General features: G+C 44.6%; 3 protein-coding genes across 3 annotated transcripts in view; all 3 read left to right on the top strand.

Annotated features, from left to right (window-relative positions):
* The window catches only part of LOC144679391 (collagen alpha-1(XXI) chain-like), a 57,578-nt gene extending 53,976 nt beyond the window's left edge, over window positions 1–3,602 (top strand). Inside the window, exon 8 of the mRNA XM_078539752.1 lies at window positions 3,531–3,602. Within this exon, the coding sequence (XP_078395878.1) occupies window positions 3,531–3,602 (72 nt within the window). The remainder of the gene's footprint in view (window positions 1–3,530) is intronic.
* A 45-nt stretch (window positions 3,603–3,647) lies between these two features.
* LOC144679390 (uncharacterized) lies at window positions 3,648–25,332 on the top strand. Its single transcript, XM_078539751.1, has 6 exons — window positions 3,648–3,751; window positions 4,930–4,983; window positions 12,751–12,804; window positions 15,565–15,618; window positions 18,998–19,051; window positions 25,255–25,332. The coding sequence occupies exons 1-6, from the start codon at window positions 3,683–3,685 to the stop codon at window positions 25,330–25,332; spliced, it is 363 nt and encodes a 120-aa protein (XP_078395877.1). The 5' UTR covers window positions 3,648–3,682.
* The window catches only part of LOC144679504 (uncharacterized), a 123,052-nt gene continuing 115,512 nt past the window's right edge, over window positions 19,176–26,715 (top strand). Inside the window, exon 1 of the mRNA XM_078539944.1 lies at window positions 19,176–19,196. The gene's annotated coding sequence lies outside the window, so the exon portion shown is untranslated. The remainder of the gene's footprint in view (window positions 19,197–26,715) is intronic.

Below are 26,715 nucleotides of genomic sequence, written 5' to 3'. Positions count from 1 at the left end.
AACTTCAACTCATGGTTGAGCAGTATTCTGAAGTGCAAAACAGATGAAAACAGAGGTAATTACCATGGAGGTAATTCCAGCAAAATGTTTGGGTTGCATGGAATTTAAATAAACCTGATCTGAATCAGTAAGTTATATGATCAATATCTATCATTCCAAATGCTTTTATACATAGCTACAATGGAGCTAATTTAGGTTTCCCCAAAGCAATTGAGAAAGTTCCACAAAAACATTTGTAACTAAACTAAATACGACTGAAGCAAGACTGGTTAGAGAAAGTGGTTAAAAAAAAAAGTCATTCCATTTGATAGAGAGGAAATGTTGATCTGAATCCTAAATGTTTCCCTAATGTTTTCAGTCTCCATCAATTACATGGATAGTGAAACCAGCTTGAAGATATCCAAATTTGCGGCTCGCACAAAAGTTGGCAGAGCAGCAGGAACAGGGGGAAGCAATGTAAGATTTTTGTGAGAATTTAGATAAGTTATGTTTATGAGCAGATAAAATTAAATGAAATGTAACACAGGTGTGAAGCATTATACATAAGCACAGGAGACTGGATATTAGGTATATTACTTTAAATGTCTGGCTAATTTGTTGAAACCCGTTTGAAAAATAGTAAATTGAAAGCTGGGGATTTACTTCAATTTAAGCTAAGACAAAAAGGCTAGAGGACATAAATTAAAATTAGTGAGGTAAATTTAGAACAAAAACATAGAAAATGTCTTTACTACACAAATGATGTTCAGAATAAGTAAATCAATAAAGGCAAAAACATTGAGGCTATTCAGAGTACAACTAGATGTCAATTTGCTTAAGTCAGAGAGCTTCCTCATCACTTTTTAAAATTATGTTTGCATCTGTTGCTAATACCATTTTAACTGGCCTGTTATTTTCAGGTACACCTCCATTCTTAACAACTGGAATCACAGATAGTAGTGAGGCGGTACTCTAATCTCACAGAATTCTCTTCATAACCCAACGATTTATAATTTGCATAAAATGAGAAATTATCTATAAGTTATGTCACCCCCTTCCAATCAGCTGATGTTTCTGCCCCCCCCATCCTTAAGAGAGCTGCTGTTTTAGTGTTTTCTTCCCTATGAACATACCCAAACAAGATTCATTTATTCTTCTATTTGCCATTATAATTTTCTCCATTTTTCTAATGATCCCTGTCACTAATAATATTTTAAAACCATCCTTATACTCTCTACTACTTTAAATCTAGATTTGTAAAAGTTTTGCTTACTGTAGTAAGCACCTACTGTTGACTAGTTTGTGATGCTACATTGTTAGAGCAGATCAGAGTGTTGGAAAGTAAAATTAAAATTTTTTCACTTAATCATCATTTCACTCTTTCATTGATATAAACTAAAGTCACAGGTGGGGGAGGAACACTCATGGGTTTGGTAACAGGACGAATAGATCATCTGCAAAATGTATATCTTGTACATTTGAACCCCCACCCATATGTCTTGGTTGCAGTGTTTGTCCTTGTGGTAATTTGATTTGTCCAGATTTATTTTTAGAATAGTTATGTCGTTACACATATTTTCTCTTTTCGCATTCACCCTCCGCCTTCCGCACCATCAGGTAAGTGATCTACTTTCATACCCTGTCAACGTTGCTTATAATCACATAGATTGAGGCGTGTGCCACCATGGTCTAGAATCACTCGCACTATAGTTGTTCCTGAACTATGGGGGAGGTGAGGCCTCTACAAGGCCTGCGGTGAAAGACCTGGGGCCAGAATTTCATGTCCTGAATTGGGACAGAACAGAGGTGGGATGGCAAATAAAATGGCACCGATGAGACTGCGTGCTTCTCTGCTCCCTCCGTTCCCGACTCTGAATGTTTTCCAAAAGATGAGGGGGGAGCGGGTTGGCTGAGCAGGAAAGTGGTGTCGTTGATTGGGCATATTGAAGCCATTAGGGAACTGGTTAAGAGCTCATCTACTGACCTCTAGTGATTTTCATAGGCTTGGGTGGCCATTAGGTGACCAGCTGCAGCCTGGTGGGAACAGGGACAACAGCGCTGATTTAAACCGTTTAATTTAATGCAAACAAGTGAAAGTTTGGACAAAAAAGTGCCGGGCAGTAATAAAATTTTAGTAACTGACCTTTCCTTGCCCCATGTCGGTTCCCAGCTCTCCATTTGCCCTGGCCACATTGAAGATGAAGATCCTCTCATTTTATTCTAACATAGAGGGCAGCCACAGAAATTGAGGCCAGAATGTGGCCCACTTCCCTCATGTTCCACCTTCATTTCTGCACCCCCTCCCCCACCCTGCAGCTACTATTTGGGTGGCAGACTCATCTCTAGGGTCATTCAGACCCCGACTCCATGAAGATCATGCTTCACAGCATGGGTATCAGGGGTGGGTTCGTGCCCCCTGAATCAAACCCACCTCCTAATTCCTGCCTCTTGTGGGAAAATCTGGCCCCTGATTTTTACAGTAGATGGCAGAATTCTCCAGTTGGAAGCCCTCTGAAGTGATGAGGAGAATTCCAACAATTCTACCAGAGGGTTCACTGCTTGAGCATCAGAAAAGATGACCAGGGATAAAGAGGAATAACCATGAAGACTGTATCAAAGCTCCCACTAAAACCCTCAGCTGCGACCAAGGTGTTTAATGGATAATTGCTGGACCGGAATTGGATTGAGGGTGAAGAACAGACACTTACCCAAATGGTATAAATCAGTTGTGGAAGGTATCAGAACCCCCGTTGTGACATTTATGGCACTGTGTGTTTGAGCCCTACCTGTTTTCATCTTTCATTTGTAATATATTCACGTCCCCTCCAGTATTAAAGACTAACTCTGGTTACCCAAAATTGAACTTCCATTGCTGTGATTCTTCTGTTCGTCTTTATGTTTTGTTGAAAATGTGTTCCTTTGTGCACTACACCAACAATACAAAATCAATCTAAAACGCTAAGAATTAAAAGCAGAATGCTCCAAACTTACTAGTGAAAGAAAGGTCTAGTGTGCAAACTTTAAAATCGCTTCAGTTTTTTTTCAGAAAATAGGTTTAATGTTCCTTCAGGTGCTTCGTTTTATTGTCAAACCTGCACGTTATCATTCATAAGAGCAGCTAGACTGTGATCGATAGCATTTGTTGCAAACTGAATTGCAAAACATTGTTCAGTTTGCATTATTTTTCATGAACCAGAGGAGATTTTTATTTTCTCAAAATGTGCCATGGATTGCACTCTGCACAAAATGTGGTAGATTTGCATTAATATTTTTATGCGTTATTAAAATCAAACAGAAAAAAAAAATCCATGGGAAATTCATGGCTTTACAAAAATAGCATTTGTATACAAGGAAATGATTTCCGGGAAGTTTTTCAGATGGTAACTCGAAGTTTAAAATTTTAAGGTGGAAAAAAAAAGGGGCTTCCCTCTCCTTGATGTCAAAAAGTGCTTGACAGCCAAAGAAGTCCTGAAATGTAATCACTGTTGTATTGTATGTGTGGAATGTTTTATCACGGGATTAATTTCTTTTATATTTTCTCTTTTTTTTAGGATGACGAGAGGGTGAGTAATATTTCCATGTATCTTAGGCTGAAGGAGAACAAAGTCTTAGTGATTCTTTAATGCTGATTTAACTCCTGGAACAAAATGTGACTTGTACTAAAATCCCTTCATTTAATTTTGGTAAGTGTCCACCTGACAGGATGGCACCCAAGGCAGTTTGCACATGCCCATCAGGCCCACCTGGATTTCGTGGTATTCCTGGACAAAAAGTAAGTTCACTACTGAGTACCTATATCAGGCAAGTGTAACCACTCAAAACGTTACAGGAATCGCAGATTTAAAATTGATTGAATATGTGCATAGTTTTAGCAATATATTCTACAATGGGAATCTTAACTTGCAATTATTGTACTCTGTTCAATAGTTAAGACATTATTATAGTGTAACAGTAGCATTCTGATTTTTGGATTTTATATACCATGTATATAAATATAAACAAAGCTCCTTGGTGCATGTGAAAAATTGCTTTCTCACCTTTTTGCTGAGCCAAGTAAGGATGCCAGGAGAGGATGACTCACGAGCTCAAATCGTCCTAAGCATTTATTCTGGGTTTCATTAATATTGTCAACTCTTATAAAAATCTTGCATTTCACATTAGCATTTCTCTGTACACAGTCTCATTAACATTTCCTTTGGTGAGTTTTTGTCCTCTTTAATTTTTGTTGCTCTGCAATGTATCCCTTCTTTAGACATCCCGACTAGGCTTTTTTTCTTATTTTGGGATAAAGTTCCAGCAGTGCACGACTTCAGTTTAACCTTTTGAATCTGCCCCAATACTGACTCATTTCCTGGGTTGGAGGCCAGTTGTCATGTGCTAGGGCTCCTGATGGGATTCTTGCTGCTGAGAGGAAGCCTGACAGTGCGGTGAGGAGAATATTCCAACAGTATTGCACTAGGTACATTGCTGGAGCATGAATGGAAGCAGCGAGCAATCTTAAGAGGGCAGAAGCACCACTAAGACTGTATCAAGGCCTTCCTCACTGAAGGCCGTGCTTAAGCCCTTGGCTTTCAGCAGTTAAATGCGGAGCCTGAATTGGAAGGTGCACTCTACCATCACTAGGGGAACCTGGGCCCCTTTACTGCTACTTTGTGGAACATACTGCCACCATTCACATGGTGGCCCTGGGAAGGGGGGCAATAAGCGGGGCAAATGGAGGGAAGTTGCATCAAAGTGCGGGTGCTCGGTTGCCTTTCCCAGAAGCCTAAGGGTAACAAGGAACTAAATGGATGGGAAATTCCTCAGAGCTACTTCAATTCCACATGGATGATTTCAATGGAATTGCTGTGGAAATGAGATGGGCTTGATTTTAACACCCTTACCCTTGAGCAACAAGGGTGTAGAGACCTGTGAGTTGTACTAATTTATGTGGTTTGTTTCTTTTACTAGGGGCATAAGGGAGAACCTGGTAAACCAGGAAAATTTGGAATGAATGGTGTGCCTGTGAGTACTATTCCATTTTCTATATCGTCTCTGTATGTTTATAAGGTAGGCGATCAATCAAATAGGGCTGGATTTTAAGATTCCCACCAGTAGGCTTGAGGGGCGGGGCTGGTGCACATAAACTACAGCGGGTGGTCTTCCTGCCATCTACCTGCCCGCCCCCAACCTGCCTGAAATTTTATGGGAGACTGGTGGCCTGCCCACTCTTGAGCCTGAGAAACTGTGCCCGCTCATAAAAGGATCAAGAATGAGAGGGCACAGATTTAAAATGCTTTGCAAAAGAAGCAAATACGACGTGAGAAAAAACTTCTTCACACAAGTGGTTCAGGCCTGGAATGCACTGCCTGTAGGTGAGGTGGAGGCAGCTTCAATGGAGGCATTCAGGAGGGCATTAGATGATTATTTGAATAGAAACTATGTGCAGGGATACGGCAAGGCAATGGCACCTAGGTCACAATGCTCATTTAGAGAGTCGGTGCAGACACGATGGGCCGAATGGCCTCCTTCTGAGCCATTAAAATTCTGTGATTCATTCCGCCCCCACCGTATTTTACCTGTAAAGAGGGGATGCCCACGTTATGCGTGAAGCCTGGCAGTTTTACGCGGGCTAGTGTCGGGCAAGGTTGGGGGAGGTCTTCCTTTGCAACCCGGCCCATCAGAGGCTACCCTCCACCATCATCTCTCTTTAATCTCCCCCCCAGCCTCTTGAACCTATCCCCCACCCCCCACCCCACCCCAAACCCCTCCACTGCACCCTTACTGAGATACTCGATGCCCGGACTTACCTGGGTCCTTCGGGCATGCTGGCCGCCGCTCCTGGCTGGCGCTGCTGCGACTACAGAGTGGCCATCCATCCGATTCGCCTGCAGCTCTCTAAGGCGGGACTTCCTCCCAAGAAATGGGGCTGAAGTCTCGCCTTAAAGCAATTAACCGCTGCTCCCAGCGTTAAATTACAGCGGGGCAGCCATCAGGATTGTGGGCCTGCTCCCCCCATGACCTTTTAGCAGGGGCGCGAGAACCACTTGTGAAATGCAGCCCATAGACTGTACTTTCCTGTTCTGCATTGTTACCTGGTTTCAAAGCACTGATACATAGCGGTCAATACTATTCCAAGCCAGTATGAACATTTCCCTTTCTGTTTCCTCCTTTCCACTGAACATTTCCTTGTTTCCCTGTTAATTCCCCATGGATATGATATTCCCCATGGATGCCAAGTTCCTCACAACATCCCGAGAAATATCTGATGAACCAAAACTCCTGCTGATGTAGGGGACCCATTTCTTTTTGAAAACAATGGTCCTATTCGAGTGCATGTCCAGCTTGGTCTTGAAATGCTAACCCACTTGCTGTAAGGCCATTCATGAGATACATTAGGGCCTGAATTTTATGCTCCCACCAAACCCCCCAGCCCCCACCGCCCACCACCCCCACCCCCAGACACACACACACACACCCCCGCCCGCCCGCTTGCCCCCGGTGGGTTCTGCGGCAGTGGGTAGTGGTGAGGGAGCTTGAAATTGCATGGACCGGATTCCCTCCGGGTTCCCACTGGCCCCCTATCTGGTAGCGATTTTACGCTGGAGCGGGCAAGAGGTCAGATGGAAAGCCCACCCTCGCCCTAATTAATGTCCTTAAATGGCCATTAAAGGGCCCTTTCCTGCCCAGCCTCAAATTTTAGGCTGGCGGGCAGATGACAGCTCAGGGGAAACGCGAAAATAAAGTAGGTTTGATCTCGGGTGGGAAGATGGGGGGGGGGGAGGGGGGGTCCCTCCATCAGAAGCCCCCATCTGACTGGGGGTGCCCTCCCCTTAAAGCCGGTGACCTATAGACCGCACTTTCCCTGGCCTATCCCCCTATACCCCGATTGCGCCCCTCCCCTCGCCCAACCTCCCAGGCCTTTCTGACCCTCCCTGCCCTGGGACCCCTGCCACTTACCTTGTCCTCCGGTTCCCGGGACTTAATGCCAGGCAGCTCCCTGCAATGCCTCTTCTAGCCACTGCAGCGCTGTGCCTGGAGGGACTGGAGTGCTACCGGCCATTCTCTCCAAAGCGGGACTTCCTACTGTGTGAGGGGCGGAAGTCCCGCCTTATGTCAATCAGCGCTCATTAGAGCATAATATGGCATCGGGGCTTCTGGAGTTGGTGGGGTGGGGTGGGGTGGGGCGGGGCAGGGCAGGGTGGGGATGGGCGCAGAGCCTCCGCCATCCCCAAAATTCAGCCCCAGAATTTAATAAAGCCTGTGACTCTCTGGCATACATAATGATGGCAGGAGATGTCTGTGGATGTGGCCTATTAACCTGATACTTAGGTTCAATGTAGAACAAATATTAATAAATGATTGGGAGAATGGATGGGGAGGGATCCCTTCATTAGCAGACAAAGTTAGCTGTTCATTTGAGCATGGCTTCCTCGTCTATCTGGACTATAGTTGTAATCGAATCTGGTCACAAGTGATAATTTTTTTAAACCTATGGGGGAGAAATAGAAACAGTGTGCTCAAGGCAAACTACAAATGCTGATGGCGTGGTGCAATAAACATAGGGTGACACAAATTTCAAGTTCAACTTACAATAGGCAGTGACACTTTTAATGCAGCACTTTGGTCTTCCAAAGTGCTTAGTCATTTTAAATGTTGCTTTATTAAAGTAATGGCATAGATTTTGAAATGCCATGCTCTTGCCTTTGCCCTGTAAACATTATTTTAAAAAAAACTTTCCTTTTTCTTTCTGCGCACGAAGCAAAGTGGTAATCTTCACCCAATTACTTACAGTGAAGTACGTCCCACACTAATGGTTTTGTGGTCACAATGATTCATTTCCTTAAATTGTGAAAAATTATCTGCCAGTGTGCCCACCAAATGCATTTTGATGCTGATGAATGGTATTTCTGATTACTTGCTCTTTACTTTGTGTGTGTCCATAGCGGAGTAGGCTAGAAAGGGGATTATGCCCTTGCATCTAAATTAAGCAGTACTGAAAGAAATGTCTTGTATTTCACAATGAATGGTTTATATTGTCATAATCTTTTTGTTCCATTTTTTTTACACACCAGTACTGTTTGTGGTTGATAGTGCAGGAGTGCTGAAAGGTCCTGTCCTTTGAAAATAATTAGGATTACGACACAAGAATGTGAACAAATTAATGCATTAATGAAGCAATGTTAACTATCTGAGTTACTTCTGTTGTCTTCTGTTGGGTCCACATTTACTTCTCCTAAAACATGCCATTCAAAAAAGTATTGAATAAGCACCAAAAATGAAATGATACAAGATCAGAGCTATTTACCTTTAGTTCTTTCTCCTCATCTCTCAATGTTGGTGATTTATACACAGAAGTGTAGTTCCATAGTCAGCAAAAATCTTCCAATATCTCATGTGAGTGGCCATTGTTCATGCCAGTCTAGACAATCAGTGTTCCAATGGCTTATCATGAAGATAATCACAAGTAACCTGAATGCTGCAATTATCAGGAAGGGTTAACTCATTTGGAGCATGCACACACATTTTATTGCACAGAGAATACTTGACTTAAAAGAGTTAAGCGTCACAATTAAATTACTATCATGTGATCATGGTTCAATGTCTTACCTCTTGCCTGGACAATAGGTGACATTTTTTTTTAAAATTCCAGTAACTTTTAAAGAAAAATAGAACAATTTACATTTATATAGCACCTTTCAAGACTTCAAGATGCCCCAAAATGCTTCACAGCCAAACAAATACTTTTGATGTGTAATCACTGTTATAATGTAGGAAACGCAGCCGCTAATTTGTGCACAGCAATGTCCCAAAAGCAGCAATGTGGTAATGACCAGATAATCTGGCTTTGTGATGTTGGTTGAGGGATAAATATTAGCCAGGACACTGGGAATAACTCCCCTGCTCTTTTTCCAAATGGTTCCATGGAATCTTTTATGTCCACTGGAGAGAGCAGACAATTTAACGTATCATACATGCAGCACCCCCTACTACACTGGAGTGCCAGCCTAGACCTTTGTACTCAAACTTTGGAGTGGGGCTTGAACCTACAACCTTCTGACTCACAGGCGAGAGTGCTACTCACTGAGCCATGGCTGACATGCTTAACTTGTAAACAGGCAGAGTGAGAGAAAGCTGCTAGGAGCTGTGGACCATTAAGCAAGAAGGTGGCGAAGTTCATGCTTGAGCTGGGGTGTCCACAATCATGAAGTCCTTAAGAAGAGTTGGGTGTCACTTAGCTGGATATTAGCGGAAGGACCCCAAGAAATCTCATACCTCGGAGAATAACAGGAACACTATGGAGAATCAAAGTGAATTCCTGAAAGCTGTGGCACACCTTGATTTGATCCCAGGAGAAGTGAAAGAACCCTCAAGATCCTGTAAAGTGTAGGGGAACTCTTGGGTGGAAATAAAAATAGAATGAGGAGTGACCCGTAGAGATTTTTGGACTTAAAGAGTAAGGGTTTATAAAATATAGTGTTAAGTTAGTAGTGCTCGCTTTGTTTAATTCTTGTACAATAAAAGTTTTTGTTTAAAATGTGAAACCTTGTGGTGTAGTTCTTTCAGTTAATACCTGGAAGTTTGAATTTCTTTTTAAAAGTTAATGGTCTCCCTCAAGATCATAACAGTGTATGTGACATTTTTCCAATTACCTTAAATAGTTGACCATGCTCAGCTATAGGATTGCTACTTGACAATTAGGAAATAGTTCATTGTAACTTTGTCCAATAGGTTTTGAGGTCCAGAGGTCTACCCTCACTCAGAGTTTGAATTCTTCATGTTACATAGAATTTACCTTCTCCTGTTGAGCTTTTGCCCTTGAGCACTTGGGCACCACCTTTCAGATTGCTGCTCATATATGCCCATCGACAGTAGGTTGTTTCAGTTCATCCACAGGTATTTATCTAAAATGCCATTTTCTGGGCTACGTTTCCCTTAGTGCTTCTCAGTCTGATATATCTCTTCCTGTACCTTGAGATAGCTCTGTCCTGCCCCAAGGTATCTTAATGACAGCCTTACGATATCTTTGGCCTGTTTTGGCCTAGCACAGACTTGAGTCCATGGCACCACTTTCAGCTAGTATCCCAGAATTGACCGGAGCTCTTGATTCTTCTCCTGTATCCTCCCCCACCGATAAAGGGAGACTTGGGTGCACTCCTACAACAAACACAGTGAGTTAGCATATAGGCTCAGCAAGCAATTAAGAAGGCATGTTGGCCCTTATTGCAAGATGAATGGAGTATAGGAACAAGGAAATCTTGCTATAATAGTATGGGGTTTTGGTGAGACAACATATGGAATACTGTGCACTGTTTTGGTCTCCATATCTAAGGAAGAATATACTGAATTGGTGGTGGTGCAGGGAAGGTTCACTAGATTGGTTCTTAGGATGAGAAGGTTGTCCTGTATTGAGAGGCTGAGTAAATGAGCCTATATCCTCCAGAGTTTAGAAGAGTTAGAGATGATCTCATTGAAACATACAAGATCCTGAAGGTTCCTGACAGGATAGGCACTGAGAGATTGTTTCCCCTGGCTGGGGAATCTAGAGGACAGGGGCACAGCCTCACGATAAAGGGTCAATCATTTAGGACTGAGATGAAGAGAAATTTCTTCACTCAGAGGGTTGTGAGTCTTTGGAATTCTCTACACCAGAGGGCTGTGGGATCTCCATCATTGAAAATGACAGTGGGTCTTTAAACAGAAGTCTGATTACTAGAAATATTGCAACAAAGTCCACAAAGAACTCTTCAGTCCAGATCATTGAACTCTCATTTTAGAGGAGAATAACAGCAAGTGAGCTACAATGGGAGAATCTTTGGAATAAAATTTAACTGTGGGTGCAGAAAATGGGTGGTAGCAGGTCATCTGCCTGTTTTACATCTTGCCTGATGTCCCTTTCAGTTGCCTACCCCAGAGGCAGAGGACCCTCATTTTGTATGGAACATTTGATCATCTATATTTATATCTAACTCCTCCAATTCCATATATATCCCCCTTAGCCAAAGCTGAGTCGTAGTGGAGTCCAGTCCAGCTGCCTCCACAAACAATTATACTTCATGTCCTATGAACAGCAGAATGCTAGCCGCCTCTTTGATTATGGAAGGTATCGAAACCAAGTTTGATTTTGTCCTCATCTACTGTCCAACTATATGCACTTTCCAGCTGGAACCACAGGATATAGCGATCAAACGTGAGAGGAATCGCCGCTGTATTTTTTTGTTCTTTACTAGTCAGTGGGTGGGCTGAATGCTGTTCCAGCTGATGTTGGCTGACAGGATTGAAAGTGGGACTTTGCAGTCTGTAAAGCTCGGTGCCACACTGTGTGGTTCGCTGAACCATCAAATCATCACATGCGCAAGGTTTTGTTTTTAATTGCATCAATTAAGCATAAAATTCTGGACAGCTTATGGCTTTAAGTTGAGGATTTTGCCAGACCTGATCGTAGGCAATCCTTCCACACCCCTGAAAATGAATTGTGTATCAGGGGACAGAACAGGATGGAATTGAAACTGGGACTCCTAACCTTAATCTACGTCCTTGGCCTCTCAGTGGGCAGATAGATCATCGGCGGTTGGTACATCTAGTGAGACGATGCTGGAAAATGACTGCCATTGGGACCACCTAACTGGGAGGAAATGGGACATGAGCCAGAAATGCTGCTTAACCGCACCCCCCTCGCACCCCCAACCCCCACCCCCACACCCAAAGATTAAAGTAATTCTTTAAGATTGTTTGCCCCTTTTACAAAGGGGATTGAGGGAAGCACAAATGCTTCTGAGAGTCCCAGTGTCCCCTCACTAGACTGGCAGCTTGTGCTGCAGTATGCAACCTTGACGGAAAGGCAAGCATCCTAGATGCACCCCTAGTCTTCACTCAGAGGTTGTTGAATCTTTGGAATTCTCTGCCCCAGAGGACTGTGGAGGCTCAGTTGTTGAGCACGTGCTAGACTAATATTGAAAGATTTCTACCTACTAGAAACATCAAGGGATACAGGGATAGTGCAGGAAAATGGTGTTGAACTGGAAGATCATTCATGATCTCATTGAATGGTGGAGTGGACTCAAAGGGCTGAATGGCCTACTCTTGCTCCTATTTCTTGTGCTCTAGTAACAAGAAGTACCCAATTCAACTAATAATTAAAGAATTTCCCCTGGCCCGGAGACCTATGAGGTGCCAGTACAAGAGAATGTAGGTGGACACATCCCAACACTTTCCTTGGGATGTGCCCCTTGTTGACTTTCAACCCTTTTAATAGTTAAGAAAAGAGAGACTTGGATTTATGTAGCAATTTTCACGACCACTGAATGCCTCAAGCACTTTACAGCCAATGAAGTGTCATCACTGTTGTAATGTAGGCAATGCGGCAGCCAATTTGCACTCAGCAAACTCCCACAAACAGCAACGTGATAATGGCCAGTTAATCTGTTCTTTGTGATGTTGCTTGAGGAACGAACATTGGCCAGAGACACTGGCGATCACTCCCCTGCTCTGCTTCAAAGTAGTGCCACGGGATCCTTTACATCCACCCGAGCAGGCAGATGTGGCCTCGGTTTAACGTCTCATTCAAAAGACAACACTTCCGACAGCCCAGTGCGCCCTCAGTACTGTGCTGGAGTGCCAGCCTTGATTTTTGTGCTCAAACCCTGGAGTTGGGACTTGAACCTGGAACCTTGTAATTCAGAGGCAAGCATACGACCTACAGAGCCACAGCTAACATAAGTATTAAGAATGTTTTATACATTGTGATGACAATCTATATACTGCATCTTTAATTTGTGTTTCATTTTTAAGGGACGACCTGGCGAACAGGGTATTCCAGGTATACCTGGTTCTCGAGGCGTACAGGTACAGCATTGCATCTTACTTTCATTGCTTTCCAACAAGGCAACCTTGCTGTAATATAGTAACGTTTTGTGCTGGTCCTTCTGCTCTACCCTTTCACACCATCCATCAGTTTCTAGAACTAATGACCCTCCCTCCTTTTTCCAAATATGCGTTCATCCAGGCCTTTTCAACCCCTGATATGATTTTATGTTCCATCAGCCCCAATTGGTGATCTGTCCCACAGTTCGATTTACTTCTGAATGAAAACATTGTCACCTACATTTTATAATTTCTTTTGACATATTTACCCCTAGTCTATCATATTTGACCTGTGATCTCTGTGCTGGCTTTACGCTAGAGCAGCCTAAAACCAATTTTCCTCCCCACTTTTCATAGAGCCTTGTATTTTCCACCAAATACTCATTCATATTTACCTTAAATAATGCAGTGGTTTTTGCCTCAACCACTCCATGTTGAAGCAGATCATGCTCCAATGATTCATTTTATAATGAAAGTTTTCCTCGCTTCATTCCCTTAGTGGCAATTTTAAATTGATGCCTCCTCATTATGGATTCCCAACCAAAGAAAATCACTTTTCTGTATTTACTTTATCAATACCCTTTATAATTTAAAATAAACTGGACGAAATCTCCTCTTAGCCACCTCTGCTCCAATGGAAGAAGTCCAGGTACCTTAAGTTATCCCTCATAATTACAGCTTCCATTCCATGATATTATCTAGGTGAATTTACAAACTCTCTCTATGGTTTAATGCCCTTTCTATAATGGAGCAGTGGAAACTGCACAAAGCCCTCCAAGTGACCTAGCCAAAGTTTTTGTACAAATTTATAATTTTTTCTTTCCTTTTGTAGTCTGTTACCCTATGTATTAGCCCCAAAATTATGTTTTCCTTTTTTATGACTTTTTCTTCCTGTAGTGGTTCAAGAAGTCAGCTCACCACCACCTTCTCAAGGGCAATTAGGGGTGGGCAATAAATGCTGGCCCAGCCAGAGACGCCCACATCCCGTAAATGAATTTAAAAAAAAAAACTTTCAGAGAATAATGCATTTGAAACTGCAGGGCCCTCCGATTAATGTCTTCCCTTTCCTTGTTGTTCTTTCAACAATGTGTTATCTCGGATGTAGCTACAAAAAGTTGGACACTTGCCTACCCATTTTGCTAACCTGTCTGTGTTGTACTGAAGTCTTCAACAGTCTTCTTTGCTGCTTGCAAAACCTCCTACTTTTGTGTCATCAACAACTTTAGAGAGTGTACTCCTTATACCCAAGCCCAAGTCAACCATATATACCCAGAACAACTGTGGACCTGGTCCTCGGACAGCCTTGTCCAATATGTTAGCCGCAGTGGCTAATTGGGGATACAGAGTGAACTAACTTGAATTTTTGATTAGAAATTAAAATGAATAATAGACCCTGTCATCGGGCATGCAATCTCAATGCTCATGTTCACACAGTATATGCCCCATGCGTACTTGGACCTTTTTGTGTGTTTGTTGGTTAAATGGTAAATTGAAAAGCAGAATTTGCCAGTGGATTTTGATTGTTGCCTCTGCTTTACTTCTTTGGCTTTCTGCTAAAATGTGTGCAACTTGGTGGAAACGCCAAGCTTCGCTACCATGGATACACCAGCAACATTGCACGTAGAGAGGGGGGCTGTCATTGTGGTGAGCACTGGGCCAGCAGAAGAAAGCCTGTCCAACCAGAATGCCTTGACAGCTTGACAATTGCTTTTGACAGTTCCTTTTGACACTTTTGACAGTTCCAGTGAGCTTATGCACTTTTTACACACATTCAGGTCCACTTTTAACAATCCCAAAAGGCACACCATCTCTCCCAAAGGGCAACTGATGTTCCCCAAAGGTAGCCCGGGACCATATCCGAAGGGGTATCCTCCCTCTCCAAAAGGGTACACCACTTTTCCAAAGGACTTTGCAAAGTTTAGACCTGCTCCTACCAGGCCTAATCTGCACATGTTGTGTTTCCCACCCCTGGCTAACGAAGGTCAGACATGACTGGAGGCAGCTGCCATTTTATATGGGCAGCTGCCTCGGTGAAATGCGAATGCGAAAATCCCACCCCAGGCCCATTCCTGCCCCCGTGAAAATGATGGGCACCATGTTCGGGGGTGGGACTTCTGGATTTTGGCTTCCTCCGCCATTTTCACAATGTTGTTATGAAAATCCAGGCTGGTAACTCTGTTTCTCTCTCCACAGATGCTGTCAGACCTGCTGAGTATTTCCAATAGTCCCTGTTTTTAATGCATCGGCAGTATTTTGCTTTTGTGTCTGTTCCATGATGCTGTGCTGCATTATTTCCATTTTCTCCCAAGCATTTTGTGTAACAGCTTATAGAATGCCTTCTGAAAATCCATAAAATTTCCTTTAACTATCTAATTGGTCACTTCTTACAAAGAATTCTATTAACCTTCGTTAACCATGACTTGGCTTTAGCAAATCCTCTTCTCATGCTGGGAATTAAGTTTCAGGTAATTGACTGTTCTTCATAATTCAGTCCTCTATGTTGAGGAATCAATCTAGTGCCTACACTCTGCACTTCAGTCAATAATTGAATGTCTTTTTTGTAATGCGGAGACCAAAACCTAACACATTTACTCCAGATCCAACTTTACCAAGGCCAGATACAACTTTATAACCTTAATTTGTAAAAGGCCTGTGATGTGTAAAATGGAGATACGTTTTGTTTTTTGACCTACGTGACCTACACTTAACTCTTCTAAAACATATAATTTTCCTCCTATTCAGGGTCAACCTGGTTTTCCTGGATCTCCAGGGGAGCCTGGACCAAAAGGAGACACAGTAAGGCATCTGCTTTCATTCTTTGGCCAACCATGTGATGCATTTCTTCTTTAATAAAATTAAAGTTCTGATACTGAAGAAGGAGTTTCACCATTGAGGCCCTCTTGTAAAAATTGAATCACTGGAAAGAATTATCATTATCTTGAATATCTATTTGATATTTTACCTATTTTTGTTGACTTTTAAAGAAAAATAATGACATCATAAAAAGATCCTTGCTTTCTTCCTCACAGAGTACATTACATATGAACATACAAATTAAGAGCAGGAGTAGGCCACTTGGTCCCTCGAGCCTGCTCCACCTAAGATCATGGCTTATCTGATTGTAACCTCAACCCCACATTCCCGCCTACCCCCGATAACCTTTCACTCCCTTCCTTATCTAGAATCTATTTAGCTCTGTTTTAAAAATATTCAAAGACTCTGCTTCCACTGCCTCTTGAGGAAGAGAGTCCCAAAGACTCATGACCCTCTGAGAGAAAAAAATTCTCCTCATCTCCAACTTCAATGGGCAACCCCTTATTTTTAAACAATGACCCTTAGTTCTAGATTCTCCCACAAGAGGAAACATCCTCTCCGCACCCACCCTATCAAGACCCCTCAGGATCATATATGTTTCAATCAAGTCACCTCTTATATTTCTAAACTCCAGCGGATACAAGTCTAGCCTGTTCAACCTTTTCGCATAAGACACCTCATCCATTCCAGGTATTAGTTTAGTAAACCTTCTCTGAATTACATCCAGTGTATTTACATCCTTTCTTAAATAAGGAGACCAGTTCTGTACACAGTACTCCAGTTATACAGGGCACTGGTGAGAACGTACCTGATGCATAATCTCTCTACATTCTCTTTCTACAGAGCACAATTGCTTGGTGATTTCAACTGTGTAAGGTCACTGCATTAATTTGACTTGATTAATCAGAGTGCTCGAGGTTCAGTTCCGTGCATGTTAATCTAACTCTTTCACACATTGATGGACATTGTTACAAATTTCATGGCTACCTTGGATACTCTTTTTAAGAACCACCGTTCTAGTCTTTCCCATGGGCAGGATCTTCCGGTTGGGGAGCGGGGCCTGCTCGCCGACACGTAAAATGATGCGGATGATGTCGGGTGGAACTCCCGACGTCACCCCGAGTCATTTCAATTTTCAGGTCGGCGGGGGCGCAGCCAAATCAGCTGTGCGCCCGCCGACCTGTTAGCGGCCAATTGAGGCCATTGAAAAACTAATTAAGGTCGTTAATGGACCTGCCCGTCCAACCTTAAGATTGGCGGGCAGGCCAGGAGCCCTGGCGGGCTTCGGAAAAAGCATGTAACCTCGTCCACGGGCGGGATGAGGTTTCATGAGGGTATTTAAATTTTTAAGAAAGTTTTCATAAAACTTTTGGACATGTCCCAACTCACATTACACAAGGGAACATGGCAGAGAAAATTTTTAAATAGGCTTATCAAAAGTTTTACTTCAGAGCTGATCTCCCTGAGGCAGCACTTAGCCTCAGGGTAGTCATTGCGCTCTTTCGCATGCATGAGCGAAAGAGCGCACTCCCGGCTGAGGGAATTCCCCCCCCTCCCACCGCCCGCACAGGGAGTGCATTGCGCTTCCTGGCAGATGTCACGTGGGCCTGCCCACGTAAAATGGCCGATCGGAGGCACACCCGATCCTGCACTTCCCCCTAACGGCGGGAAACCTTTTCCCCATAAGTCGTGTCTTAAATCGGAAGTGTGCCTGTACTGTAGTATCTAAGTACTCAATAGTGTAACTCATGATAATGAACTGGGTATTGTGCTTTTTACCCATGCCCTTGCGTGTGGTTATCTAATCTTTCAGTGGGGGGGGCCTGAAAAAAAGACGTTAGTGCATGAGGATCAGTTACGAAACCCTAAGCTGCTTTTTTTACAATTGAATAAGGGCTAATAGTTATAAGCGCCTCTTACATTTCACCACTTTTCTCCTCTTCGCGAAAATGAGACGGAATAATGACCCTCATTCTCGGACCCTGTGGGGCTTTTAGCATGCAAAAGATGAACTCTTGCATCTTGGGTTACAGCCCTCGGTTAGCCCTTTGCGATCCGTAATTTAAAACCTGACCCACAGCCCATTTTTCCCTTTCTCCTGTGGATGTGGAAAGGTGGGACTGGATATTCAGTCCGGGGTTGGGAACCTGATGCCCAGAACTTTTCTGGGTCCCGACCCTGCATTGTGCCTGCGTCTGTGTCACCGACGCGCCGCCATTCTTATCCGCAAAGCCCCTAACTGGGTGCCCATGGAGCGCTGCCTGGAGGAGGGAACTGGCCCTGGAGCACTGGAGGGTGAAGACAGACGACAGCCACGGCTGGGTTTGCCATCGCCTTGCAGGATGCAGCAGACAGGGAACAGAAGGTCGGCAGCCTTGCGGACCAGGCAAGTGCCCAAGCAGCCAGTCATATTCCTGATCTGCTCTGCTCAAGCAGCGATGGCAACTTTGTGCCTCTGCTTGAAAACCTCAGTAAGAATTCCCTTTTCTTTTCGAAACTCTAGCGCTGTGCTCCCGACAGGGGTGCACTAATGTCCTGTTCTCCCCCCCACCCCGGACCATTCACTCTTCCCATTGCCAGCTTTGAAAATTTCTTTCCCGACCCTCTCCAGCCCATTAACGAGCCCTTCAACAAGCTTAAAGGCCAGTTAAATGGAGGTGATCGGGAAGTGCCAGCTCTTCCCTACCCCAACCTCGAAAACTACAGCACTTCCCGAGGCATCGAAAGACGGACAAACCACCCGGAGGTGCAATTTTCAAAGCAGGCCCGCTCTCGACTTCATCCGCATGGGGATTGAAAATCTTGCCCATGGTGTCTGCAGCTCTCTCCTCCATTCAGGGATTTGCCAATAGGTCTATGATCCAAATCTTCTAGAGAGTTGACACTTCATACTGAGCTAAAAGCTTTTGGTCGTCTCAACAATAAAAGATTGGCCTATTAATTGGAATCTCTATAAGCTTACTGTTCATTGCCTGAAAGAACTCTAGTTCAAGGTGTTTCACCTGGACCTTCACCCATGTTCCCCAATTCCAAGCGGGTCCACGTAACTATGGCTTTTAAAATTGACATTTAAAAAAAAAAATACGGCTTTCAAATAAAACTCATTGTCAAATCTTTTCCAGTAAAAGTCCCCCACACCACGATGGTCAGTCATGCTCCAAAGTATTTTTTTAAGGATCATTTCAAATGTGTTTCCGTTTACCGGATAAAAATTGGACCTGCTTAACAGGCAAAATTCAGAGACGATCCTAATTTGAAACGAGGGCTCATGGTGAAACACTAACAGAACTAATCATTGAGAAAGCAAAAAAAAACATCTTTTAAAAATCATGGCCATGTTTTGTTTAATTATATCTTTTAGGGTGGAAAGGGGCAACTTGGTTTCCCAGGCGTGGAAGGGCCTTCGGGTCCTAAGGTAGTATTTTTAACAGGTTTAATCACATGCCTGTTTGTGTCTAAAAATGTAGAATATTAATTTCTGCTTTCTCTGCAATTATTTGTAAAAGGGGCCTGAAGGGCCAACTGGACGACAGGGGATACCAGGGCTATTTGGAAAAAAGGTTAGTACTTTCAGCTATATTCCCAGATTGTTGTTAAGCCTTGCAATAATAATGCAGATTGTTATGGTTGGAATGCTGTCCAGATATGTTTTTTTTTCATTTCCAGAACAAAAAAACTGCCTCCACTGGTAAGCTCATGACTTGATGCAGCAAGTGAGCTGATAGCAGCGTGTCCAAAGCCAACAATAGATACCTTGGACAGGACTTTTCGCTGAGCGAGTGGGCGGGCGCGCGCCCGACCCCCTCGAGCGTAAAACGGCGAGCGTCCTGACGCCATCGCGCGCCCGTGCGGTATTTCGGCTGACAGGCGCGCGCGGGAGTCGACAATTAAGAGGCCTAGTAAGGCCGTCAGAGTCATAATTAAATACAATTTTTCACTGCCCGTCCCACACGCACAAACCTCCTCGCTCGCCCTCCTCCCACCCCGGCAGCGCTCGGCGTCGCAGCGCGCGATTCACGCTGGCTGTTAATTGGCCAGCCCAGCGTGAAATCAAGATCGACTTTGTGACTTCTCCTGGGCCTGCCCGATGAGGTAAAATTCCTGCCCCTCATCCTGTTGAAGAACTCATTGAATACAGTAGAAGATGTCTTGTATTCAAGGTACCTCTTAGATTGTTGGGCAGGTAACACCCTGATTGATCATACATCTCTGGCTATGAACCACAAGTCAGGCGTTCAAAAAGTAGAATTAGTAGAAGCAAGAGAAACACAAAAGTTCGCACTGGGTTCAAACACTGAGAGCTGGATACCCCCTCCGGTTGGAAACGGCAGTCGGCTCTGTTTTTGGGTCCAGGTCCTGCCCCCAAGGGGAAACAATCGCTCATTGGGATTTTGAAGGAGGAGGCCCCCGAGTTGCCGTGGAAACAGGTTCTCCATCAAATGAAGGATGAAGAGTGGTCCCTCAAAACTGGAGGGTCAGTCAGAGGCCTTCCAGCTTGAGAGGAACAGCAGACTGTGGTCGCATGTAGGTACCAGAGAGGGTCCTTCAAAATGGAGGCACCTCCTCTCCACCTTTTTCAATTTTAACTTAAAAAAAAAGCAGATTCAGGAACAAGGCCACGGCTGGGTGGGGTGGGGGAACCCCCTTACAGGGCGGCCTTTGGCTGCACCCACACCCGGGCAGATAGGCCTGCCGGTGGTGCTGGCTTCCAGCATGTGCCGGGTGCCCTCCTCCAGGTACAGGGAAACTGGAGGCCGTCTAGAAGATTCCTGTTGGTTTCTTTAATTAACTTCCACAAATTGGCTATCTGTCATGTGGGGGGTGGGGGGGAACGGTGGGGGTGGAGGGGGGGGTGGTAGAGAAGTCCTTCCGGTCCCGAATCTGCCTCGGCCAAAATAGTCAGCGCCGGGAACAGAGTCAGGAAAGCAGAATGCCAGCCTGTGCCAGTATTTTCACGCTCCGTCTGCCTCCAGTCCCGCCCCCAGCAGTGCCTGAAAACCTGCCCTTAAACTTGTGGGGTCTGAAATTCCAGAAGAATGACAAGCTCTAAACCCATTGGACCCAACAGCTGGAAGCAGTGGGGCGGGGGGGGTGGGGGGGGTAAAATTTGGTATGCAGAAAGGACAAGCTGTTTTTGGTGGTTTTATAGCGAACTGCTCTCCCTCTACTCTGATCGCTACTCACCTTCCAGTGTAGAGGCCTCCATCTCAACCAGCTTCCTCATCCTCAGGCTCCTCCGACTGGCTGCCTCTTCTGGTTATGCAGTGGCAGTGGGCGTGCCAGGACTGCTGGGATTTCGGGGCTACATAAAAGGCAAGCTCCCAATTTGCAGGAGGAGTCCTGCCTCCCGGGTGCTTTCTGGGCATCTTGTGCCGCAGCCGGCAATCCTGAAATATGTATCGATTGTGGAATTTCGGGTAAGGTCAGCATCGGGTAAGGTTGGGTTGGCAGTATGCCCCGTGCTGCCACGCTTATGGTGGAAGATTGCTGGACTCTGAATCTAATGGCCACACAGCCTTTGTTTGAAAATAATAAAAATATCTCAAAGTCCTTGTAATTATCTGTAATGATGCTTAGCTTTGACCAATGTCCATAATGCAGGGTTTATATGTGGTATTTAGTGTTCATAGGGGAGAATTTTTAGGTTGCTGGGCGGGCGCGTGCCCGACCTGACCGAGCATAAAATGACGTGCGATGACATCGGGTGAGTGTCCCGACGTCACCGCGTACTCGCGTTATATTTCGGTCGGCGGGGATGAGGTTTCCAACAGCAAATAAAAACAAAATAAAAACGTTCAAATTTTATTTATAACATGTCCCTGCTCGGATAAAAGCAAAATACTGCGGACGCTGGAAATCTGAAACAAAAACAGAAAGTGCTGGCCTTTTCTTCAGCTGAAGAAGAGTCATACGGACTCGAAACGTTAACTCCGTTTCTCTCTCTCTCCACAGATGCCGTCAGACCCTGCTGAGTTTTTCCAGCATTTTCTGTTTTTCTGTCCCTGCATGGGGACATGTTTTATAACATGTTCGCGCTCTCCCTTCCCTCCTCCCCCTGCACACAGGCGGCGCTGAGCGCTGCAGCATGCGACTCACGCCGGGTGGGCTTTAATTGACCCGCCGGTGTAGAATCGCCGTCCAGCCCCGATCGCGGGCAGCGGGTGGCTTTCCGCCCACCACCCCCCCACCCCCGATCCCGCCCGACGAGGGGGAAAACCCTCCCCCCGTCGTGTTTTGGTCAGCCACAGCCTGATGACGTGTCGGCAGAACGGGGATTCCTGATGCGCGGCATCTGTTAGACCCACACGCTGCTTCGAAACCCCAACTAAGGCAGAGTAATTCTTTCCCAGTCAAACGTAGCTGCAAGGATCAGAGCATGAGACTGATTTTCCACAGAACTGCTTCAATCAGCTAACCCGCGACAGAGCAAGACCAAACACGGGGCCCCTCCAATGTATCTTCAGTGAATCGAATAGGTTTCCCCTCGAGCCCAACATCCTGTTCCGCACCACTGCTCTCAGCTGATGGAAGACTCCTTTCTGGGCCAAACAATCCAGCTGTGCCTCCTCCTTGCGGCCAGGAAGATAACATAAACAGCGCTAATTGCCAAGTCATGGTAGTTGACAATCATCAAGTTATCTTCCTCCTGGAAGTAACATTGGGCACATGTAACAAATGAAATGTATTCCAGGTGTCCGGCTAGTACTAAATGAAACAAATTGGTTGCCAGTTGTCTGGCTGCCAAAATTTCAAACAGAAATACGAATACATTTCGTGTCTTTTATGATTTAAAAATAGGACAGGTTTGATGATCCAGACATATTGGAGTGTAATTGAAGGCAACTGGTCTTAGTTCGCAAAGGACCATAGGCTTTTCTCCCCTCCGGAGAGAGGGACACTCAAGGGGCACCACTCCGCAAGTTGGGGCAAGGCAAGGAGGTAGGCCTCCATGAGCCACCACCTGATGCCCCAAGAATCTCTGGAGCTGGTCTGACCTCAAGCTGCCGCAGCCATGGGTCCAATGTTCCTGGAGCAGGCACCTCACAGTGTGCACTGTTAGGCTTTTTCCTGTGCCCCTCAGCTTAAATGTTTGGCCCTGTGAGTTGCTGGAAGTGCGAACTGGTAACGCGTGCACCTGTGTCCTCAGTGAAAGATAGGCCCAATGGTCTATCTCCCTAACAATTCAGATTTGAGGATTGAGAAAGAAACTAGGGGAACAATGAAGAAAAAGGGTGAATTAGAGTCCAAAATGGTACAGAAAAAATAACAGAGAGGGAAAGAAATACTGGATTATAAGTGTGTGGAAAGAAGAGAAAGGAATAAAATAAGAAAAAATTAAATTTCTACGGGTAAAATTATTTAAATCGCTAAGACTGAATTTACTACACGAGGAATGAGACTCAACCATTTAAATAGTTCCATTTCTGGGCTGCTGAGGTTGATTGGCATTGCATCAACCATTATCACATCATAAAAAAAAGTACTCACACTGTGAAGTATGAGCCCTAACATTCCGCAGTGAGTTTAACGAGCAATTAATGGGCACATTTAGCAAATCCTTCAAAATTATGAGAGGCTGGTGGTGCGCTGCGGTTTGTACAAGATGAATGGTGGAGAAGCATAAATCAATTCGCAACTCACAGCATATTTCTTCACCTGAACTTGCTGGCCAATTGGTGCATTAATAAGGTCGTGTGTCGTGAACCCGCCATTATTTTTCCAGCAACACTTGGCTCCTTACCATGTAAAAATTAACATTATTGGCCACAGAACTCGTGTAATCGTACAATAGTACTTGGACTTCTCCAGTTCTACTCCAGTTGCAAGCAAATCTTCAACCTTGCATAGAGTTGCCACCCCAATGGGAACTAGCTAGTTTTTATATTGTTTGTTGGCTGCGTAGGCTGGCAATTCATTCCGCGCTTTTCAAGTGGGTGGCAGTGCTGTTCATTCCCTAGAGTGTCACTAATAAATGCACATAAATCATTGCACCCTATTCTGGCAGGGGAGAGTTTCACTCAACCTGAATCTAGAAACATCATCCAGCCAAGGATTGACTGACAGATATTGTTGTGCATCAGTAATTACTGCAGAATAGATAAAATCTGAGTCAATTCATGGAACCTGTGATACTCAAAACCATTTAAAAAATGGATCTTTGTGCAATCATCTACAAAATTGACGTTATTGTGTGCAAAAGAGAGTGGGCAGGATTTCACCAGCCCTCTGAAGGCGGACTGGGAGACAGCAAGCCTTTTGAAATGGCAGTGGAAGGCGCCGGGAGGGGAGCTCAGTCTTCTGGTCTCCGAGGCGGGCAGCCAATTAAACCAATTAAGCAGCCGTTTGCTAGAAAGTTCCTGTCCCTGCCAGCATTTTAACGATGGCAGGAAGGGCTGCCACTACATGGGGAGACCACCAGGTAAACTGTGGCAGCCTCCCAGCATATTCCGGAGTTGGGGTGGGGGGAGTCCTCTTTGTGGTTGCTTCATGGTCCATGGAGGTATCCGTCCAGTGGCAATGGCCATCCCTGCGGTTAAAGCGCCACTGCTGGAGGGTTCACCCACCCCTCCAATTGCTGCGACCCGACAGCCTGGCAGAGAATGGCACATCAAGTAAAAAAAAAACTTACTTTTCCTTCGAGGACACCTTAAGATGATACGTTTGAAAGAACAAGCGATTAGCTGTTTGGAGCAGGTGAGGGAATCTGATTAATAAACTAAAATTCAAGCGAATGTTTGTGCTGAAGATGTCAGCTCACTGCCATCGAATTCAAATCTTATGCTGGGAAAACAAGTGGGGCAAAATGGGAGAGCCCCCACAAATGGGCCATGGGATCGCACTGTGCAATCACCAGCTGCCTGCTCATTTAAATGGTTGTAATGTATAGCCCAGCACTAATTACGCTGTTGAGTGGGTGGCTATGCACCTTAGCAGGGGGCCCAAGTTCTTGCGCTGCTAGCACCAATTGCACTAAAAGCCAGCTTGCGCCCCTTAAAGGGGAGGTGCAGTCTGGTGTGAGCTACTGTTGGAACTGGCTGGGAAAGAGTATCTGACCTGTAAGAAGAGTATATGGTGCACTAGGTGAGAAAGCGTACTCCAATTTTCTTAAACAGCACACTGGAGGCTTTGGCGCAGGATGTGGAGAGGAGGAGAAATGTTATGTAATTATAGGAGGCCCTTCAGAGAGACATTGTGAAGGCAGTTGGTTGGACTAGATAGCTGTCACGGTCAATGTAGCCCCAAGGACATGAATGCAGCACCACAGAGACCTCGTGTGTGTGTGGTCAAGGTCAGTGAATGCATCCTCAAATGTTATTTCTAACAACTGAAGCACTAGCCTCACATTGCTCAGCACATCCCAGTCTCTATGCCAACAATCTCTATGGATTTGGATTTATATCTACTGTTCATAGCTTAAATACTTACCTTATCTTCAAAACTTTGCATCTCAGTGTGCAAAGCTTTGTAACAATTAAAGAAAGATGCAAACTGCTCACTTATTTAAGCTGTCAACTTTTAATTAAAGTAGACCTAACAGCCAGAGAACTTACATTGATCATAGTTAAATTGCTGCTGAAATTATACAAAGTAATCCTAGTACATGTGCTCTATCTGAAGCCTGTCAAGCCTCCTGTGGACCTGGCTTTTGGTGCACAGAAACATAATGGTGCTTACGCAATTATTGAAAACCAATAGATCTCCCATAGGAACGGAGAGCCTGTTCTACTATTCACTCAAACGTGGTTGATCTGTATCTTACATCCATCCACTCACCTTTGCTCCATACCCTTAATGTCACTGCCTAACAAAAAAAAAAATCAATCAATCTCAGGTTTGAAACTTTCAATTGCTCTAGCCTCAACAGCTTTGAGGGGAATGGGTTCTAGGTTGCCACCACACTCTTGTGTGAAGAAGTGTTTCTGGACATCACAGCGAGCTGTCTATTTCTGATTTTATTGGTCCTTGCTCTGGACTCCTTCCGCAGCAGGAATAGTTGCTGTCTATCTCCCCCATGATGCTGCCCGTGGAAAGCCATGACGAGTGATGCTGTAGGTACAGGTTATGGGGATCTGGAGCTTTTAACACTTCATCCAGTGGTGGAAATAGGCAGGTGGAGGCATCAGCACAACTGAGTCATATAGGTAGCTTTATAATGGGAAAATCCTATTGGGACGTCACCCACAGACATGACATACAGATTATACCCAGTTAAGGAGTGTGTGTCCATGCATTGCAAATTTAATATAGTGTAGATAGGTATGTCGAAATGGTATGGATCCCCCCCAGCATGCAGTGAACTAAACTCCAACAGAACTGCTCTTCAAATGACCAGTTACAAAACCACATCTGTTCAACTCGCTTGATTTCATTGTGGAATCTACAGTTGCTTTTCAACTTGACACAACATCCCATCTGGCACTTCCACCCCCTCCCTGTTTTTTTTTGATTTGGGAGCCATAATCTGTGAATGTTCTTAATGGGAAACTCACTACTCTTGAGATTTTAAGTAACTGAAGGCTGAAATCCCAGCCTTACTTGCATTCGTGTCATTCTGCAAGGTTTTAACCGGACTGGACTGACCACCCAAAGGGAAGACAGCATTTTCTTGCTTTGCTGTAACAGTTAAGGTAATGGTTGTTACCAGATTCCTTACCGACTGAAACTTGGCCACTGCCTGAATTAGGGGGAGGTGGTGGTGCAGTGGTATTGTCACTGGGCTAGTAATCCAGTCACCCAGGGTAATCCTCTGGGAAGCCAGATTTGAATCCCACCACTGCAGATGGTTAAAATTTGAATTCAATGAAAATCTGGAATTAAAAATCTAATGATTGTCAATTGTCGTTAAAAACACATCTGGTTCACTAATGCCCTTTAGGGAAGGAAATCTGCTGTCCTTACCTGGTCTGGCCTACCTATGACTCCAGACCCACAGCAATGTTGCTGACTCTGAAATGGCCTAGGAAGCCACTCAGATAGTTCACCACCACCTTCTCATGGTCAACTAGAGACGAGCAAGAAATACTGGCCTAGCCAGCAATGCCCACATCCTGTGAATGAACATGAAATTCAACTAACAAT

This window comes from Cetorhinus maximus, chromosome 4 (genome assembly GCF_964194155.1).
Source record: "Cetorhinus maximus chromosome 4, sCetMax3.hap1.1, whole genome shotgun sequence".
Taxonomy (NCBI): Eukaryota; Metazoa; Chordata; class Chondrichthyes; order Lamniformes; family Cetorhinidae; genus Cetorhinus; species Cetorhinus maximus.
The sequence above is the reverse complement of the archived record's forward strand: the minus strand, read 5'-3'. Positions and strand labels throughout refer to the sequence as shown.

What these genes read in the sequence shown, in the direction of transcription:
- LOC144679390 (XM_078539751.1), top strand. Translation starts at nt 3,683, where the DNA reads ATGGCACCCAAGGCAGTTTGCACATGCCCATCAGGCCCACCTGGATTT. An exon ending in GTGGTATTCCTGGACAAAAA is followed by an intron (nt 3,752 to 4,929) that starts GTAAGTTCACTA and finishes TTCTTTTACTAG; the next exon opens with GGGCATAAGGGAGAACCTGG. An exon ending in AAGGGCCTTCGGGTCCTAAG is followed by an intron (nt 19,052 to 25,254) that starts GTAGTATTTTTA and finishes CTCTATCTGAAG; the next exon opens with CCTGTCAAGCCTCCTGTGGA.